General features: G+C 52.8%; 1 protein-coding gene across 1 annotated transcript in view; it reads left to right on the top strand.

The window, feature by feature from the left end:
• CDH23 (cadherin related 23) overlaps positions 1–19,437 on the top strand; it is a 203,670-nt gene that overhangs the window by 72,569 nt on the left and 111,664 nt on the right. Inside the window, exons 7-8 of the mRNA XM_085305569.1 lie at positions 15,218–15,412; positions 17,872–18,000. Of these exons, the coding sequence (XP_085161695.1) occupies positions 15,218–15,412; positions 17,872–18,000 (324 nt within the window). The remainder of the gene's footprint in view (positions 1–15,217; positions 15,413–17,871; positions 18,001–19,437) is intronic.

Here is a 19,437-nt window from a genome sequence, read left to right as displayed (position 1 = left end):
TGCTGGGGAAAGCGAGGCAAGCTTCTTGTCCTAYGTTGTCACCTTAGTTGGCTAGGATATGTCAATGCATTTTAATGTTTGTTGTAAAGGTATGTTTTGATGCTATTGTTTTAATGCTGTTGGTAGCCATTCTGAAGGCTCTTTCATATTTTTCTCTTTGGTAGTCTTCACCGGGATACGTGAGATGCAAGGGAACAGAACTGTGGTGTGGTTATGGGGAYACATCAGTGGGGCATGAATTGCATGCGTGCTTCTTTGCAATGTGCGYGGCAGTCCAGCAAAGGCCATCCTGTCCCTGGAGAGCAGGAGGGAAATGCCTTGAGAGGGGCACAGGGACTCTGCTGGGGCTGAAGGCAGAAGTGGTCGTCTCTTGATAGCGCTGGAGAAGATCCTGGTGGCTGCACGTGGCTTTATGGGGGGGGGGGAAGGTAAGGTATTCATGGTTTTCATGGTTTTCTGGGTATGTAAAGCTTCTGTAGGATGTTCCTTGCATGTAGSTACGGCTTGGAGAATTTGAGCAGCTATTAAAAAGGAGCAGGTAGAAACATGACTGCATCTTTTGAAAGAAGAATTAACAAGTCAGACTTTTTAGTGACTGCAGGGATGCTTTGGGACACAGACAAAAGAACTGTAAAACAACACTTTTTGTTGCCTCTTTGTGATGCAATTCTAAGACAAATGCCAGCAATCAGGCCAAAACACAAGAGYCTGGGTTAGATGGAACAGCAGGAGATCTCACCTTGGAGATGTGTTGTGCCTTGAAGCAAGTGATRGATCTCCAAAGGGTCAGACTTCTGCCTGTCCCTGCAGTCCCTTGCTAGGATGTTATTGGTACTTTCCACAGCTAGAGCTTGGTGCACCCGCAGCATGAGAAGAGCTCCCTTTTTTGTAGTGGGGTTTGAGTCTGCTTGAAGTCTTSAGAGGTTTTTGTACATGTGCATTTGTTTTTTCCATGGGCTGAAAAGAATGGTTTTGGATTCTGTATTTGCCCAATATAGATTGTGAGGGTGATTTTGATTAGAGTGCGTTCAAAATTGTATGTACTCCTGTTGCCAAGGTGCTGGTTTCTCTGTAGCTTTCACAACCAGTGCTGTTTTGTGGTGGAGATCCAAGAAGAGAGTGTAGAGAGGGCACCAGACCTGGTTGGATCGGCTCGAGGTGGAACTGCCGCTTGAGGATGTTTTCCTATTGGCCTGCACCATAATCCCTGTTGCTTTCTCGCGGACTTGAGGAAGGGTTTCCTAGGGTGCTTTCCAGCTGAGGAGCTCCTGCCTCCCCTCTCCATCCCCTCCCCAGACTCGGCCGGGAGGATGCAGAGCATGTGGCAGCCAGGAGGCCAACTGGGTTTCGCTGCCCGGCTTTGCAGCTCCTCGCAGAGACGTGCCGGTGTCCTGGGGGCTAGAGTTCTCGCTCGGGATGCAGGCAACACGAGGAGGGCTCGGGCACGGCTCCGGAGGCAATTCTCATTCAGCGGACGGTTGTTTGGAAATAGTCAGTCATCAGGCACTTAYGGATCTTTCAAGCCCCTTTCTCTCCTTAATAATCCCCCCTCTGGGGAGGTATTGATTCTCCACTGTTGGCTGCCTCTTGGCATTCTGYGGTCCATTTTTGTCTGTCTAAATCGCTGCGCTGTCATTTTCACGTGGCAATTACCTACTCTGATTTCTTTCATCCCGAGTCCTTTGCCGGAGATCTAAAACTCTGTATTGACAAACCRCAGTGGGGAGAAAAAAAAATACAGAGAGAGGACTGGGGTTTGGGAAGAAGTTTTACAGAAGAAAAGCTCTGGGGGGAGTTTCCCATGGGGTGATCGTCTGGGGTCAGTGTTGTGGTTTTTCTTCTCTTCGCTATTGTGTGGAAGGTGCCTGTCCAAGACCTGCTCTCCARCGTGAATGAGACTTTGTGCCTTGTCCCCAGCTCGTGCTGAAAATGTAGGAGATTTTTAGCTGCGCRGCTGTGCAAAGGATCGGTAGTTTCAAACCTGTCCTCTAAGCGGAGGGAACTTGTTAGTCATCACGGGTCCGCTGCCGGGGGTGACTGAATGGTGCCCGCCTGTCCTGGCCTCTCACAGAGGTATCAAGCAAAGCTAGGCGTAGTCATCCAAGCAAGCTGAGGCCCTGGTGCGGGCAAGCTTAGAGCACACCGTAACGCAGACCAAGATCTGTGCAGGTCTTCGGACATGTCTACTCGAGGTGGTTAAGCTGGTGTCTCCTGTCCCGGGGGTCACGCCACCTTGTCACCTTTTTGTGACTTTTGGGGAGTGGTGGAGCCAGGACACTCGCAGTCTGGTGGTGTCACGGGAAAAACAACAGGCTCCTTTCAGTCTTTGTGATGGGTTTCCGTTTCTACCTGGAATCGCAAGGAAAAGAGCTGAAAATGCCTTTGAAAAACGAAAAGGAGGTGTATGATGACGTTTCTAGGTCCTCAGGGGTCGCCTGGGAGAGCAAAAGCCGGCAAACGTAGGCTTCAGGGGTGCCTTTGGGGAGGTAACCCCGACGCAGGGAGCAGGGAAGGTTCAGCCTCAGGCCTTGGAGCGGCGGTGGTTTTGACGGCGCCGAGGACGGGGCTCGGGGCCCCGTTGGCTTGTCTTTCCGGGCGGCGGAGGAGGCGGGGGGCGCAGCGGCGAGCYGAGGCGCTGGGGCTGCCTCGGGCCCCGCGTGCCGTGCCCCGGAGAGCTCGGCCCCGCCGCCGCGGCGGGAGCTGCGCCGAGCCCGGCACAGAGTCCCGCTTGCAAAGCCGGAGGCGGCTCGTTATTAAAACAGCACGCCTGGCCGGCGAGCGCTCTCGCTCGAGCAGAGTCCCCGTCCTAGCAGAGAATAAATTAAAAAGGCAACTGGCCGCGGCCGCCTCGGGAGCRCGGGGACCAGAGATAGGGCCAGGAGTCAGATAACGAACGGTGTCCAAAACTGCGGCGCCCGGGGCAAGGCGTGAAATTAAAACCTTTGCCGCCTCCTCCTGCACGCCGTAACAAAACGGCTCCTTCCACAGTCTGCCGGCGCCGGGAGCGAAGGGGAGAATAATTAAATCCGCGGAGGCTTTGCTCCCGAAGGCAGGGCCGGGGGCAGGTGCCGATCCTCCACGGCCCCGGCTCCCGCTCGGGCTCGCTTTGCGGGACGCCCGCGCGCCTGCCCCCCCTTGCAGCGCTTGCGTTGCGGACGGCGGCAGCGGGGCGTCCGCCCGGACCCGGCGGGCTTCTCGGGTCCCTGCAAGGACGAACTCCTGTCGTTCCTCCGGAGTTACCGGGAACGAGGAAGAGGGCAGCGCTTTTTAATTAAAGTTACATTAGGTGAAGCTTATATTATTCACTCCGCTTTATTGCAGTTATTTTTACGCGGGRGTTAGAAGTTAATACTACCCGGCGAGCCTGGTTTTGCTGAATTCTGGCAAGTGCTGAAATCCATCAGCGCATCCAGGCAGGGCAGGAAAGAGCCCAAGCGAAAAATAAACTGGCTAGCTGAACTGAAAAAGCAGTCGAAAAGAAACCTATTTTTTTTTCTTAAAAAAAAAAAAAAGGAAGAAAAAGGGAAGACCAGACTCATAATAATAGAGGGTCTGGTCTGGAGGGGCTGGGGTAAAAGCAGGCCCATCAGCTCTAATCAGCAGGAGGGAGAGCTTTTGCAATCAGCAGAGAGTGGGAAGCGGGAGCCGAAGCAGGAGGACTTGGCGTGTGGGTTTGGGGTTTTTTTTGTTTTTTTTCGGTTTTTTTCCTGTTTYCCCCCCCACCCTGGCCTTGGCAAACGAGCCCGGCTCTCAGCCGCGGTCGATGCAACAAGGCTTCGCTCCGACTCTCCCGGAGGGACGCCAGCGCTCGGGGAAGTGGTCGCCAGCAACAGTTAATTAAACTTTGCAGGAGCACTTGATTATTTATTCGTTAAATAATGCCAAAGGTTTAAGCTGCACGATTGCCTTAGACTTGGCCAGGGCACTGGCAGCACTGGGAGCTTCCCAGTGTCTGAGGGAAGATGTCCTGAAGCGAGAGWGGGCAGGAGGACGGTGTCTCTGCTTTCTAGAAAAGGGCCAATGTGCAGGTTCCCGTTCGTTCCCGTTCTCCTCCCGTTTCCCCCGTTTCTGGCTCTTTAACGTGGAGATCTCTCCCTGAAACACCCTTTCCAAGGCGGTGCTTTGCAGGCCTTTTACTGGCTTGTTATCCCTGCGGGAGGTGCTCCGGCAAGGCTCTAAGATTGATTTGCTGCCGTTCCTGAGATATTCCCATCTTCAGGGGTGTTAGTGGTTGGGACCCCTTAAAAAAATAAAACAAAAAGGAAAAGCAGGCAAACGAAATAAATGCAAAACTCTTGAGCACTGTTAAAGCAAACACTCTGTGCTTTAAGAAAAGACCATTTGACACAATTGGTGTCATCACGCGATTGCTTTGTCCCCTTCTCAAAACCACTCTGAAATAAGGGGGGTTGCTTCCTGCCCGCGTTGCAAAGAACGGGCCCTTTGGCAGCTCCGCTGCGCGGGTGAAGGCTGCCTTGGAGCAGGTCCGTTTGCTTTATCGGGAGTCGGGGATTTGAGCGGTCGGTCCTGGCTGCAGCCCTTGTTTTCCCCCCTCGTTTGGCCTGGAGGCAAAAAGCCWCACGCAGCCGCTGCCTCGCGCTCCTGCGGAGAGTGACTGGGAAGAGATAACGAGCTCGTGGCCACGTGGCTCGGCCCCTCCGTGGCACGGGCACGTCTAGCCGGAAAGGTCTTTCGTGGTCTTCTGTGGTAGAACTGGAAGAGATGCAGGGATGGCAGAGGCTGAGGGGTCGGGTGGGGGGGGTGTTTCTGCCCCCAGCCCAGGTTTGGGAAGGAGGAGGGTGAAACAGAAATTGGTGGCTGGGCTGGCATGGCCCCGTCTCGCCGCTCATCGCTGGCATTAGAGGCACGTCCCGATGTGCGGAGAGCAAGGCAGAGGCGCCGGAGAGAAGCATCCGCGATGGCTCCTTCCAGCCTCTGCTGTGGCTTGCCCAAACGTGAGCAAGGACCTGGGTGATCCTTGCGAACCTGCGCRGGGCCCTCAGCCCTTCCTGGGGTTTCTAGGCGGTCTGTCTTTGCTGTTGGGATGTGAGGTTTAAGGGAGAAGAGGGAGGAAGATAAGGAAGGCTGGGGCTCGAAGAAGAGGTTGGTATTATGGTCGTGGGAACGCATCTGAGCCATGTCCGTCGTGAGTCCTCTTGGGGGTCCACTGGATAAGCAGAGGTTTCGAAAACTGCTCAGAAATGGGATGCTTGTGGCGGTTCGTTACCAAAAGGGGTCACCGGCCCCGCTCGCACCCTGYGTTTCTCACGCTGCATCCGCTGCCTTGCTGCAGCCTCAGCCTTAGCTGCCTTCTTCCAGCCGTGAACGGGGGCAAAGCTGGGGGGAGAGGCGAGCTGAAGCGAGCGCTGTGAAAGGAGCAGCTCTAACCCCGCCGCTCAGGCGGGGGCCGGGAGCATTGAGTTGGATTTGTGCCAGCTCCCAATGAAGGGCCTTCCAGAGCAGCGCTGCCCTGCTTCCCCGAGGTGTGCGAGTCGGTGGTTTGAGTCCTCGGGGAAGTCCTCCTGCAGGAGGCGGCCTGCTAGGCAGGGAAACGCAGCGATGTCGACGCAGTTATCCAAGCCGGCGTGCGAGATCGGCTTTGACGTCGCTGCTCCCCAGCCTCTTCCCAGAAAATTTCCCAGCCGCTCCAAGGAGCAGGCGTTACCTGTACCCGCGGCTCCTGGCTGCTTCCGAGTGCACCGGCTCGCGGCAAACRCTTCGGGCTGGAGTTTGCCGCTTCCGACGCGAGCGTTTCAGCCGCGGCAGTGCCCCGGGAGGAGACCTGAGCCGAACCCTTATCGATCCGTCCTTTCCTTTGGTAATGAAGTCGGCCAGAGGAAGACGGGGAGATATTTCTTTGAATCAGCACAGTTGTATGGATTTTGCTTTCGCTCACGTGGCGAATGATACCCGCTCCCAGGCTGCTGCAGAGGCTCATGCGGGAGTTTCTTTTTGATGGATCTCTGGGACTTACAAATCCCAGACCTCAAAGAGGTTTTTCTTTTTCTTCTTTTTTCTTTTCTTTTTTTTTTTTCTACTTCACTGAGGACAAATTACTTGCTCCACCTCTGGCCAGAAGTGAGCCACGCTCTGCTCGTCTTTGCTGGTGCAAAAGGCGCTTTTCTACCCACCTAACAGGATAACAGTGAAACAAAACAATAAAATAAATCCTAGGTTCTCCGTARCCAGCTGGGCTGGCACCCAGCTCCTCCTCGAAGGTGCGCGAGGGAGWAGGGGAAGGTGGCTCAGGACACGGKGGGACGGGCGCCCGGGCGCTCTGGGAAGCAGCCTGGCGCTCGATGAGCGTCCGCAGAGCACACGCGTGTGTTTGCAGCCCGCCGTGCAAACGAACGCGGTACCTAACGATTCGTGGCTGTTGTTTGAAGGGCCCCACTGTTACAGATTTATTTGTCATTTCTTGTAATAACACCGACGGTAATGAACTCATTTGTATTAATGCGGGTGTCGTGGACTTCCGTTGATGTTCTGCGTTAATTAATGTACCATTAAAATAAAGTGTCACCCAATTAATATCGGGRAGAAGCGGCGCTGCCAGTGTCCCATCGTTAGGCTTCCGTTTGTAACACATTGTGTTAACGCTCTGCCTAATGAAAGTCATTTGCAGCTGGGCACGTGGCGCCCAGGGCTCGCACGAGGCAGGGGGCCGGCTTCGCCCCGGGCACCTGGTCTTGCTGCAAAGGGCACCTGGTCTTGCTGCAAAGAGTTATCAGTGGTGGGAAATCCACCACAGCCCCCGGTACGTTGCTTCAGTTTTGATTGTCCCTGCTGGTAAATGCATCTCGTCACTAAACTGGGTTCTTCTCGCTTCAGCTCTTAGGTCTTGTTGCACTTTTGCAGGTAGAAAGGAGAAYCGTCGTTTTCCCTGCGGGGCTTTTTACAGGGCGCAATCACCTCCTTCCTCCCTGCCCTTGGCTTTGAGAAGACAAGGAGAGGAGCCTGCCGTCATCTGCCAGGAGGCAAATCTCCCCAAACCTCAGCTGTGCGCTTGGCTCCTCTCCGACTCCGCAGCACGCGTCGTGGACAGCAGGTGCCTGGACCGCCCGCGGTTCTCCGTGAGATTTGTCAGCAGTGATGAGCGTAGGGTCTGTTGGTTACCGGGTCCCTGCTGCTGCTTGYGATGCCCCTGTTCAGGCACCCCAGGGCTGCTCTGGCCCTTGGCCATCCTTGTCCTGAGCACCCACGTTACTTTGACTCTGCCACCCTTACCAACCAGTGTAGTTCACTGCTCAGAAACACGAGAGAGGAAATTCAGCGTCTGCTTTGCTAACGGTCCCGCTGGTGGGTGTTAATGGTGCTTCTCTCTTTTAGTTCCTGTTAGCCAAGAACTATGTTGAGAATTTCGTTGTTTTGCCTGGAATTGGTGGCAGGTTGACAGGTCAAATGTTGCTCCCTTTGAAGAAATACTGAGGCCGTGTTAGCTGCTCTGTCCAGTCCACTGCYGCTCCTTGGTGTTTGAAGGGTTCTCCAAAATCATCAGAAATGGTCCAGCGAGTTCCTTGGCCTTCTCCTTTAAAACTCTCGGGCAGGAGCTAACAGAACCTGCTTATCAAAATGTCTCGCTGAAAGGGCTGCTTGATTCTGGAGGAYACCACTGATGGTCTGAACGGGGGTTCCTGTGTCATCTCTCCTTTTCCCCCAAATATGRAACAGAAATACTGACTAAGCATTTCTACCTTTCTTGCGATATTATTGACGATTCTGTCACTTCCCTCTGGGGAAAGCTTTAAAGCTCCTCCATATCRTCCTGCTGGCTGGGAGTTTGTCCTTGTGCCCTTTTATTGCCTTTCCATGAGGTTAATACAGGTCTCTTCCTTTTTTACCTCTTTAATACGCAGTTTTATTCTAACTTAACTTGATTGGGAATCTCCTTCTGGTTTGCCTCTCTGCATTTGGAGTCACTCCTGGTTGCTTATGAGCTAAGAAATTCCAAGGAAGTTTTCCTGGGCAGCAAATGTCACTGCTGACTCGCTTGCTTGCTCGCAGCAGGCCAGACCGAGCCTCGTAGGGCAGACCGCGGCCTCGGCATCCTCACGCGTGCTGGGCGAAGAGCGTTCCAGGCTGGGTGTGCTCGGGGCTTCCCGGGGTTGTCACTAGGGAGAAACRCTAGTGGTGGTGGCACTCGCCCTGTCGTGGGCCAGGCTGGAAGGGCTGCTGCAAAGCTGCACCTTTTGCAGAAGAACCCTCCCTTCCACTATTGCCCATTTGATATAACTTCTGGAAGATATATTTTTCCTTTTAAATATATCCCTAAGGAAGAAGGTAGAAAAAAAATGAATGCGACTGAAGTGCCTTTTTTGACAAGCCTGAAATGCTTTTGAATTTGTTATATCCACCCACAGATGTACGTATACTCACCATAAACATCTTAACAGAGTGGGTCGAACCCATTTGGAAGGTGAATTTTTGAAACAGTTTGGCTGAAGAGGCAGAGGTGGCCTGCTTTTTCACCACCAGCACTCTCCCCACCTCCGTTCTTGAGACAAAACGCAAAGCTGCTCCGCGTGGGTTTCTCTGACTTGTGGGCCCACACCTCTGTGCTCACAGGTTTACAATCCCGTAGGTGTATGTTGATAACAGTCTGTGCTGGTGGCTTTTTTGGTTGGTGGTAATGTTCCCAAGAGCTTCCTCCGAACGGTGAGTTTAAGGCCGTCGGCGTTAGATTTGCTCCTCTTGGTTACTTCTTGCGGAGCTGTTAGAGGTAGCTCGTGGTCTCCTGAGATCTGGGGGCAGCAGACTGAAACCCGGTGCGTGAGCTAGTATCTCAAGTTCCTTCAAAATTGGGGCTGTCGAGGGAAATGAACTTTGGCAGGCAGAGCTGTCTGTCTGCTGAAACGACCCGTGGCGGCGCAGGCGGAGTTGGCCTTTTGAAAGCTGTGGTGTGTTTTCCCTATTTGGCCGCGTGCGGTTGTATTTCCTTTAACCCCTCTCCCGCGCGTGGGGCGGTGGGTTAATCCGTACCGGAGTCAGCCTGGCGGTCGCTCCGAGCGGGATGTCGCAAGTGGCGGTCCCCACCGCGACAGTCCGTCCGTCCGTCCGTCCYGCAGCGTGTCGCCTTGCCCTGGAGCCTCGCTCGTTGCCGGTGCCCACGTTGGGAACGTCGGGCACTGAGCAGGGCCGTGGCCGCTCTCGGCTCCGTGCGCTGGGCTCCGGGCTGGAGTCCAGGCGCGGGTTCTGGTACCGCGTCTCTTCCAGCTGTGTTTACAACATTYTCAAAAGCCCCTCAATTGAATTATAGCTCTGTGGTGGCCGTTTGCCAGCGTCACCCGATAACGAGGGAGGTCGCTTAACCGAGATAGCAACAAGCAGTACATATTAACTAGAGCCGGCTGGAGAGTGGGGGGAATTTCCACCGAACGCAAAAAAAAAAAAAAAAAAATCCGTTTTTAAAATCAAATTTTTGAAATTGGAAATTGCTTGGCTCGATCCAGCCCTAATGCAATTAATAAACGTGATTAAAAACGTAATAAAGAGCAAAGGGATTGGAAGTCCGCGCGCATCTGCGTGAGCGCTCGGAGCCGGCACGCGTGCCGGAGCCCTAGTCTGGCCCCCGGGACGGAGCTGGGGCAGCAGAGCTCCAAGCGCCTTCCGTCTGCCCCACGGTGAGACAGGCGGAGAGGGAAAAGCGCAGCTAAAAACAGCRGCAGGGAACGGTTTAAGGCTAACGTGTTGACCTGAGGCGTAAGAGGAGAGCGAGCCGGCGAAGCGTCTCCTAATAGCGGTGGTCAGCTCCCGGCTCGAGGCGGGGGCAGCGCGGGGGAAGGCGCAGCTCCTCCGTGAAACAGCACGCGGTTGGCGAGACGGTTTGGAGGCTGCTAGGCGGCCGTTTCGGGGGGAGATCGCGGCGCGGGCTGCGTGGTAAGCTGCCTGCTGCTCGAACCCTCGCGCCCGGCGCTGTACGCCCGCCGAGCCGCCTGTGTCACCTCCTCTCGTTTCCTCGACCTTCAGACAGCTGTTCGGCCAGATTGCCTGCCGCTTCCGCGCGGTGCTTGCCTGGGTACGGCATGTGTGCGTTCGCATCCTAATCGCTGCTACCAGCTTCTGCTGGGCCGCTGCTGGGTGACTTTGCCCTGGGAGGTCGTGTGGAGGTCCTGCGCGGGCCAGAGACGGAGCGCGGTCCTGGGGGTCCAGAGATCCCACCATGAATAAACCCAGGCTGTTTCCAGAGACTGCTGCGGTACAGGACGTGGTTTCTCCTTTTGGGGTCCCCATCTGGTCTTTGGTGGCCGCAGAACAAGGATGCAGCCTGATGCTGTCGGTGTAGCGGGGGTTAGGTGAGCAGCCAGGTTGAAGGACAGCTTTAAGATGGCCATTGCGGTGCACACAGACATGGCAAGTCTGCAAAAGTGCAGTCGGTGCAATGAGCTTCTCAGGTTGGTGGTCCCCGTCTCTCTCTCTCCTAGCTTTCTGCTTGTTTAATTTAAGAGTTCATGGAGTGTGTGCCTGTATATGCAAGGAGAGGGAACAAGGGGATGGGCGGGGGGTCTGTTCAGGATCTCGGCATGCTCTTGGCACCCCAARCTGCTAGTGTCCCGCCAAAATTTGTGACAGTCTGTCCCTGGTTTGAAAAAGTGGATGTGTGCGAGGGAGGGAATGGTGGGAAAGCTGCCTCCTAGAGCTCTTCAGCTTCATCTCTCACCTTCTATCAAACACTGACACTGCCGTAAAAAAGCCGGCAGCACATATTCCCTCTCTCTGCCCTTTGCCCGGAGGACACCTGATGTCAGGGCAGTTGGCCAAGACTGATGGATCAGGTCCCGTTCTGGGTGTTGGTGGCTCGTGGCCCATGAAATGGCTTTGCACCCTGCAAATCCGCTCCGTTAGCAGGGCAAGCTGCTGTCTGACAACCTCAGGTTTTCATGCGGTCTTGGAGATTCGGTGCAGCAAGTGCCATAGGCCTGGGGAGGCTGTACTGACACCAGCTTTACTGCAGAAGAGTCTCTTAATTTCAGAAAGAAGAGTTGGTTCATGTGGGTTTGTCTAGGTCTTAAAAAAAAGAAACTTGGCCCACCGAGTTCTCCTTTATTTGGGAGGRCTTCCCACGGGCAGTTGGTGGTTTATTACYATGTTGTGTTTAGACTATCCCGTTSTCTTGGACTGTTGACTTTTAAGGCAATAGCTGAGCTACACTTAAGTTTTCCTATGATCATGTCTTGTACCTGTGGTCATCTGCCTTACGTTGCTGTGTCTTGTCAGAGTCCAGTCTGTCAGGAATTTTATTACTAATGCATTTTGTAACAGGCTTCATAATAAGACATTAAAGGCCGTTATTGTGTCTAGATAGCGTGATATAAATATTTTAGAAAAGTCTTTTTCTAGTAGCACCTTCCTTCAATATTAGCCTCCTTTTTGGGCAGGCTTTTGCATCTAAGATGCTAATGTACAAGGGCTGTATACAGCACGCCTTTCTGTGAAGAYGTTAGCTGGGATAGGCCGTGCTCACGCTATACCTGTGTTTGGCCAACTTCTCCTCTCCTCCAGAGCTTTTCTGATGGAAACACAACTCATTCCTGGTCACCTGAAGACATTTAGGGTCTCAGTCTCTCCTTTGCCATCTTCTGGCATAGAGGCATCCTTTAAGGTTTGGACTGGTTAGGGCACGGACAGTAATTTTGGGGGTCATTTGTTCCTTATTTTGACCTGAGTCTATCTTTGCTGTTGTTGGTTCATTGTAGTGGCGTAGTCTCCTGAATGCTCAGGAGCTGGACTCGTGCATCTTGCTGGTTTTAGTTTGGTCTTTGTGGTGCCTTGGGTAGTTACATGAGGTCTATTTATTTAGCGGTGGCTGGCAGCGATAGCGCGGCTGGGTCACCAGCACGTCGGAGCCCTTTAGGTGCTGGGCTCCTCAGGAGGAGGATGAAGGACGGGGGCTGGAGGTAGGTCAGCAGCAGGTCCTGCTCCCACGCACCCTCCTCCTACTCTGTAGGAGGCATCTGTCTGCATGTTTATTTTTATCTCACATCTGCTGGCATCATAACAAAGATTTAATGATACGGCACAATTTTGTCACCCGTTCTTTTTCTGTAGGGAGTTGAGCTTCATCACTGGCTGCTGGAGAAAGTCAAAAGCTTTAGAATTAAAAAAAAAAAAAAAAAGAAAGAAAAATCAGATCAAATCCGGGTAGAAAACTTACCTATGTTTGCARCAAGCATCTATACGCTCTTGGCTGTCTGCATTTCACTTCCTCCTGATGAGACAGGTGGAATTCGACATTTTTGCATTTTGGTGAACTAAGCCGGGGTTATCTCTGCGGAGGAGGAGCAGCCACAGGGGAGGGACAGGAGAGCCCTATAAATGGGCCAAAATGCTCAAAACGTAGCGATGATCTCCTTGCCGAGCAGCCCTGAGGCACTGCTTACCAGTTGCAGCCTCCCCGGGCCGTGCCCGCTGCCTGTTATTTGTGATCAAACACAAAAGCGAGCCGGTCGCTTTRTACGGATGATTGGCTCTTTTGTTTAAATGACGGGCCATATCTTTTGAGAAATAAGATGTCAGCCTCCTGCTGTGGAATATCTTGAGCCTGTATGACCCAAAAATGGCAAAGGGATTTTAAAGACACGCTTTTTAAGGCAGACGGTCTTAAATTCTTTCAAGTCCTGACTGTGTCCTGGCTTTGGGCGTGATGGCTGTGGACGAGACCTCCTTTTGCGGAGGACCATTGATGCGGTGTGTCTGTGTCCTACAGSCAGTTTTGTCTCGCTGGAATGTTTGGTGAGCCAAGCCCATCTTACGGCCATGCGTCTTCGGTGCTCGTTCCTGTCTCCTTCCATGTATCCCTGCCGGTTCTGCTGGACCACGGACGTGAATCAGTGAGGCTGCTCCCTGTCAACCCTTTTCCTTGCCCTTCCCAGGCATTTCCCGCAGCCCCGTTTGCAAAGCTAAGCCCACTGGTGCAGTTTGCTTCCACAGGGAGTAAGGTCTTGGCTACCATGAGATGGCTGAGACTTCATGGCAAGTCTTGACCCTGTATGGTCACCTAACAGCACGATGTCGTCAGCCCAGCTTTGAGCAAGGAGATGAAAGATGAATAAACCACGGTGCGGGTCTGCTTCAGGCTCCTGGGACACTTCTCTTATCGCCTTTGAGGCCTTGGGCTCCCATCCCACTTCCAGGCAGCTCCCTTCCTCCCTCAAGCCGAGCCAGAGCGTGGGCGCTGGAGGGACATCTCCTCTGGAAGGACACGGCCACCTCGGGCAAGGCAATGAACTCTCTTCAAAGCCTGCTTTGGGCTATTGTATGAAATACAATGCCCGGGAAATCAAACTGTGCTCTTCCCCAGCCAGCCGCACGGCCCCCTAATCGCCGGTGCCCAGAGCGGATTTGCATGTTAAAAGGAGTGGCTGGGGTACTTAAAAAGAAGAGGAAACATATTCATCAAGTCGAGCTCGATCCTTATGAATATCATTATTCCCAGGGACAATTTCACCCCRACCTCAGCAGCACGACCCTGCGTCTGCGCTGCCACAGCCTCTCCTTTCCTCCCCCTGTTAACAGTTAATTTGCAATGCTCCGTCTCGGCGTTGATACCAGCACGGCTCAGCGGGAGGCAGGAACGGAGGGAGCTGGTGGAGGGGCGATGCCCTGGCGAGCCAGGGGCGGCGGGGCGGCGTGCTGCGAGGGTGGCAGCGCCTCGGAGGGCGAAGGCGAGCGGAGGGCGCCGGGAGGCTGCGGGCAAGGCGTCGGGAAGCCCGGAAGATGGAAAAAAAAAAAAAACAACACTGAAGGTGCTTTAAAAAATAATTAATTTAAAAAATAATGCTCTGCCTGTGCCCTGCAAGGCTGTCTTTGGTATTTTGATTTAGAGGGGAAGAAAGGATGGCAAGTGAAAAATCTGGGTGGGAACCTCTTATACCTCAAAGTGACCCTGAAGTAAGAAAAGCTGAGTTTTGTTCCAGCCCAAGGCTCGCTCACATGTCAGAAGGTCCCGGTAACGCAGCGGCCCCTCTGATGCCAGGGGAGGAGGCATCAGGGACGCGAGGGRTGGGAGTGCAAACACACCGTGAACGTACGCTGCCCGGGCTTGCGGGTGGGAGCGTCCCGAGTTTCCTCTCGTGCCTGGCCGAGCTCCTAGCAAACGCCGTCGCCTGCGGAAAACGCAAGGTGCTGCTCGTGGGCAGCTCCGTCTGTCGTTCGGGCTYGGTTACGTCGGCAGCCCACCTTCTCAGCAGCTCCTGATCCTTCCCCTTGGGCCGAGGAGGAATAATTTAGCAGGAATGAAGCAGCACTGAAACGGAGAGGCTTTGGAAGAGGTTGGCAGAAATAATCCGCATTATCCCAACTGGTCGTAACCAGCCACTGGTGTGCCTTGCCTCTGACATTTCCTTCCTTGCTTCCAAGCTTTAGCCCTGCATCGACCCTTCGCACCCCTACGAACGTGTTATAAGCTTGGCCGGCTGAGCSGGCTGCTGCGCTCCGCGTGCGCCTGCAGCTCGGGGCCCCGGCGGAGCCTTTTCGCTTGCGGCCCCTGCGTCTGCCTTTGCAGAGACAAGAATATGCATTTAAGATTTGCATAGGAACATGCAGCTGTTCCACCAAAAATGGATAATTGTTCTCCCTGCTGTGAAGTTAAACAATAAGAAGTGCCAAACTGCAGTTGCCGTTGCTGATTTTGTGCTCTCAGCTGCATATTTTATGCATGTAGATTAGTTACAGATTTATGACAATTTAACTGTTAATGTCTGCGTTAATCGGGCCAGRTTACAGTTGCTGTGGAAACTGTAACTTTGAATTTGCTGTAAAGTTCTACTTTTAATGTTGCATTTAATGCATTTTTTGATGCTCTTTTATATTTCATGCCGTATGTTGGAAAAAGAGACTGAATCAGTGTTGAAAATAAAAGTGCCTTTGGGCRGAAAACAAGTTTCTACGAAGAGTAATTTTTCTGGAAAGTTGTGAGAGTCTGGGAAAATAAGGGTTTGTGATAGAATGCCATCTTGACCACAACTGTATAACTATTATTATAAGTGTGTAAAAGCTATTATAGCTGCYGCAATACTGTAATAAAGAAAACAACTGTATAACTTATAAACATCCTAAAAATATAGGAGCGAAAGCCTTGGGTCTCTGTGTATTGGCTTTGGTGGCAAAAGAAACTGCTGATGTGCTTTTGATGGGAAAACAGGCTGGTGCAAAATGTTATCTCTCTATATATATACATATGTATTATATCTATATATTTTTTTGTTGTTGTTGTTTCCAGAACACACCAGTGGGCACTCCGATTTTCATAGTGAAYGCCACAGACCCGGACCAGGGGGCCGGAGGCAGCGTGCTTTACTCCTTCCAGCCTCCTTCCAGTTTCTTTGCCATAGACAGCGGCCGTGGCATCGTGTCGGTGACACGGGAGCTGGACTACGAAGTGACGCAGGCTTATCAGCTGCAGGTCAACGCAACGGTGAGCCTCACCCTGCCTGCTGCGGCAGAGGCGTTTTCTCGAAGGGCCGCGAGGGGCGGGAGGTGCTGCTGACTTGTTGTGTTGCCCCACTTTTGTCTTTTCGGGGACAATCTGCTTTCCTGCAGATTGCAAAATAACAGCCCCTTTCGGAGTGGGTTTTGTTGCTAGTTTCACTGAAAAAGCACGGATTTGTCATGGCTCCTAAGGCCGGGAGAGACCGTTAAATCCTCTGGTCTCGTCCCCTGTGTATCATGGCCCGCTGCAGGTGGATTCACCCGCGCTGCACCCCCTGAGTCTAGCTGGACAAAAGCGGTTCAGACCTCTAGAGTTAAAAACTGAGCAGATCACGAGCAGAGAGGAGGAGACGCAGAGACCTTCGCTGCAGTCAGTACCGCTGGGCTGGGGGGGACCTCTGGGGCGGGGATGCCCAGGGGAGCAGGAGGGCGGATTGGTGCCCGCTCTGAAGGGGGGCACTCCTCCTCTGGTAGGAAAGCAGTGAAAGCTTGACACGAGGCGTGCGGACGGCRTGCACCGTGCAAGCTCCTTCCTGTCTCCGGTGCAGCAGAGGAAGCCGGGATTCAGCCCTGCGATACATCCAACCGACCGTGCGTTCAGGATGGGGAGGAAAATCTTTCCTGGCCCCTCCAGGCAGCTGGCTAGAGCTCTTGAAGCGTGTGATTTAATCACAGTCATTGCCTTGACGCAGAGCCACAAATGTCACGAGGACGTGGAGCGCTGGGCAGTGCTTCCCGTGGCTCCACAGCTGCAGAGAGCGGGCGTTCGCAGGCTGCAAGGCCGGGGGCARACACCTCCGCCGTCCCGGCCAAGCCTTACGTGCGCAGGGCTGCGAGGTTGGTCCCAGAAGCTAATCTTTTCTGAAAGATACCTCATTTTGTTTTAAATGCTCCGGTAGTGAGTTGACCAACCTGCAATGCCCTGGTAGGCGCTGCAATGCGTAACTGCCGTCACTGCTAAGAAACAGTAACTTCTTCTTGAAGTTAACTTTATTTCACTGCAGTTTCCAGTCTCGGTCCAAAAAGTGTTGGACGTTGGTGCATTTGTTCCACACATCTGATTTAATTATCTTCAGGGCATAAGAAGGCCGTCTTGGTAGGACTGCTGATCCCTCCAGCCCTCTGCCCCAGGTGCGGGTGCTAGTGARGATTAAGAAGGGGGCATCGCTGATCCTTGTTCCCAGCTCCTAGCTCTTCTCAGCGCAGGCAGTTCAAAGACCTAAGTGTTAAGCTTCTGCAAGCTGGGCTTGATTGCAGCAGGCTGGGAAACTGCTATGGGAACGTCTCTCTGCTCGGCCGCAGGGCGGTCGCGATGCCRGGCAGTGACAAACCCCGGGGGAAATGCAGCCGACGGGGAGCCAGCCTCACAGGGGCRGGATGGGGTCTCCCACTCGCCCGGTGGAGGGACCGGTGGGAGCGTGCACGGTCCAGCAGGAGAACCAGAGGATGGTGGATTTGGGTGGCTGCAAGGGCTGCAGCAGGGAGAAGAGCGGTGGAGAATTTGCCGCGGCGGGAGACGTTTGTTCCCGGGGACGCGGGCAGCGAGGATGGAAAAAGGCTGGAAAGGGCAGTGGGAGAAGCACCAGATGAGGAAACTCGARATGTACTTGCCTTTCACTGCTATCTGTAACTACTTTAACCAAAATTTAAAAGATGAAGGGGAGAGAAAAAACATTATCTGAAGAAACGAAAGACTTCAACCCGCTAACAATAACAGCAGAGTACGAGTCAGAAATAAGCATCTATCCAGGCCGTAAATGCTGAGGCCTGCAGGTTAAGAGGATAATGTACAAGCTGTGTTGTTGAATACAGTTTAAATTAACATTAATCTTCTGGCAATCAGTCCTTGCCGCTGTTCAGAACCATTTTGCAGAAGTGTGCGGTAACCTCTAATGGTCTCCTTTTACCGCAGGGCTTGATGAGGGGGTAGGGAGAGATTTATTTCCTTCCCTCGGAGCCTTATCCGCTCTGCGCCTGGCTTGTAGCGATCCGGGCCTTCGTCTAGCGAAGGGCGGCCAGCGCGAGGGCCGCTGCTGAGCGCCCGTGGGACGAAACTCCGGCGAGAGAGTTGACGGTAGCAGGGCACTGCCAGGGGAAGCTCGCAGCCTGTCCCGAAGCGTTGCAGCCCGGCCRGCGTAAGGAGGCAGTTTAGGTTTTGATGTATTTGTTGAACAGGGTGCTGCCTCTCTGCCACCCAAAGCATGCCGATAAGTGAGTCGGGGCTTGCTGTGTTTTAAAAGGTGAGCGACGGAGAGAARCGCGTGCCGTATTTCAGCTTAGAGGGAGGTACAGCGAACAATAACTGCAGCAGGTAGCTTGAGAGAGAGGCGACTACCTGGACTGTTCCCGGATTTTGACCAAGCTACAAATGAGAGAGACTGATAGCAGCTAAATAATTCTGGTTTTCTGATGGAAATCCTTTCTCTCCGCTCTTTGTTTTTCAAGGATCAAGATAAAAACAAGCCACTGTCTACTCTGGCCAACCTGGCAATCACTATCACGGACGTGCAAGACATGGACCCCATTTTCATCAACCTGCCCTACAGCACGAACATCTACGAGAACTCGCCCCCGGTAAGGGCTGCTGCCTTATCCTCACCTTCCCCCGTGGTGGTGTGGTGGGGAGCCGAGGGAGGACAAGGGCTGGACAAAAAGCACTAGGTACCCCAGAGGTGGGATGGGGTGAACCTCCTCTTTGCAGAGATATTCAGCCTTCCTTTCACCCAAAGTGTTGCTCTGCCTCMATGTTTGTTTGCAAAGAGGAGCCCTGATCCCATTCTGCTGGAGTGCAGGGAGGCTGGRGAGAAAAGTCCCATGAGAAGGGCTAGGTCCGAATAGCATCTAGAGACACACAAACTCTTTTTCCTTCTAAAACAAAAGGTGTTTCAAGCCAACTCCAAAGTATTTTGCCCCCCTTTTTTTAAAAAAAGGGAGCAAAGTATGGAAATTTAGAAACAAAAACAACCTGAAAACAAACCGAAATCTTTTCCAGGGAACTTTTCTTAAATTTAAAAAGGTATTTTTGTTGTTCTCAGCAAACACTTGCTCCTCTTTTCCCCATGAAACATATATGCGTGCCTTTTCAAACAGAAAAGTTGAAGAAAAATTTAAACGCTTCTGAAACGAGGCAGTTTTGAAAATGCCGGAATGACCAGCCATTTCAGCACTTTGAGTATTTTCCGCCAGGTTTTGCCAAATTGATCCAATCATTTTGAGTCTTTCTGAAACTCAGTTTTTCAGCGAACTCACTGTTTGTGGAAAGGTTTCACTATCTYTAAATCCAACAGTGCTTTTTCCCTCAGAGGAAGGTAGGGCAAGTGGTGGGCAGCTGCAGGGTTGGGGGCYGTTAGTTCTGCTCTCAGCAAGGTGCCCATTGCCTCCGGAAGCTAATATAACATGAGGCAGCACTTTGCCAGGCCCTTCAACCCCRGTGCTGGTCCTCATGAGCAATCCCGACCCTTCCCGAAGCACAGCTGGCCGTTGGATAGGTTTGTCCGTAGAGTGAATATTTAGTATGTAGGTGGGAAACCTTTTGTCCTAAAATCATTGTGTGGTAGGCTTCCGTAATGCACATGCGTATTGCAACATCTCTGGTATACTGGACTCAGAACACCTGATGGTTCGTTTCATGTAACGGCAGGGTTTACTGCAGCTCAGCTCAGTCTAGCTCTGTCTTTATTCTCTTTAAGAGTCTGGTACTTTGGGCACTGAGTGTACCAAATCAGTAGGACTGAGTCCTACTGTTGCAAATCAGAAAGCATGTTGGCCAAAGGTGGCCAACGAGTGGCTGTGTGAATTACTTCCATGAATTCCAGTGCTCTTGAGATTAAGGAGTATTCCTGTAGTGGGCTGTATGAGCCATGAGGAAGAAAAAATGCTGCCTAGATCATTGTGAATAGGGAAGAAGGAAAAAAAAAGTGGATAAAATTATAGAAATGGAAGTCCCCAAGAGTATAGAAAATTACACACTGTGTCACCTTCATGGAGTGACCTTGTATCCAGGGAAGAGGA

This window comes from Rhea americana, unplaced genomic scaffold (assembly GCF_003343005.1).
Source record: "Rhea americana isolate MKP2758 unplaced genomic scaffold, rheAme1 scaffold_222, whole genome shotgun sequence".
Taxonomy (NCBI): domain Eukaryota; kingdom Metazoa; phylum Chordata; class Aves; order Rheiformes; family Rheidae; genus Rhea; species Rhea americana.
This window is presented reverse-complemented; position numbering and strand designations above follow the sequence as displayed.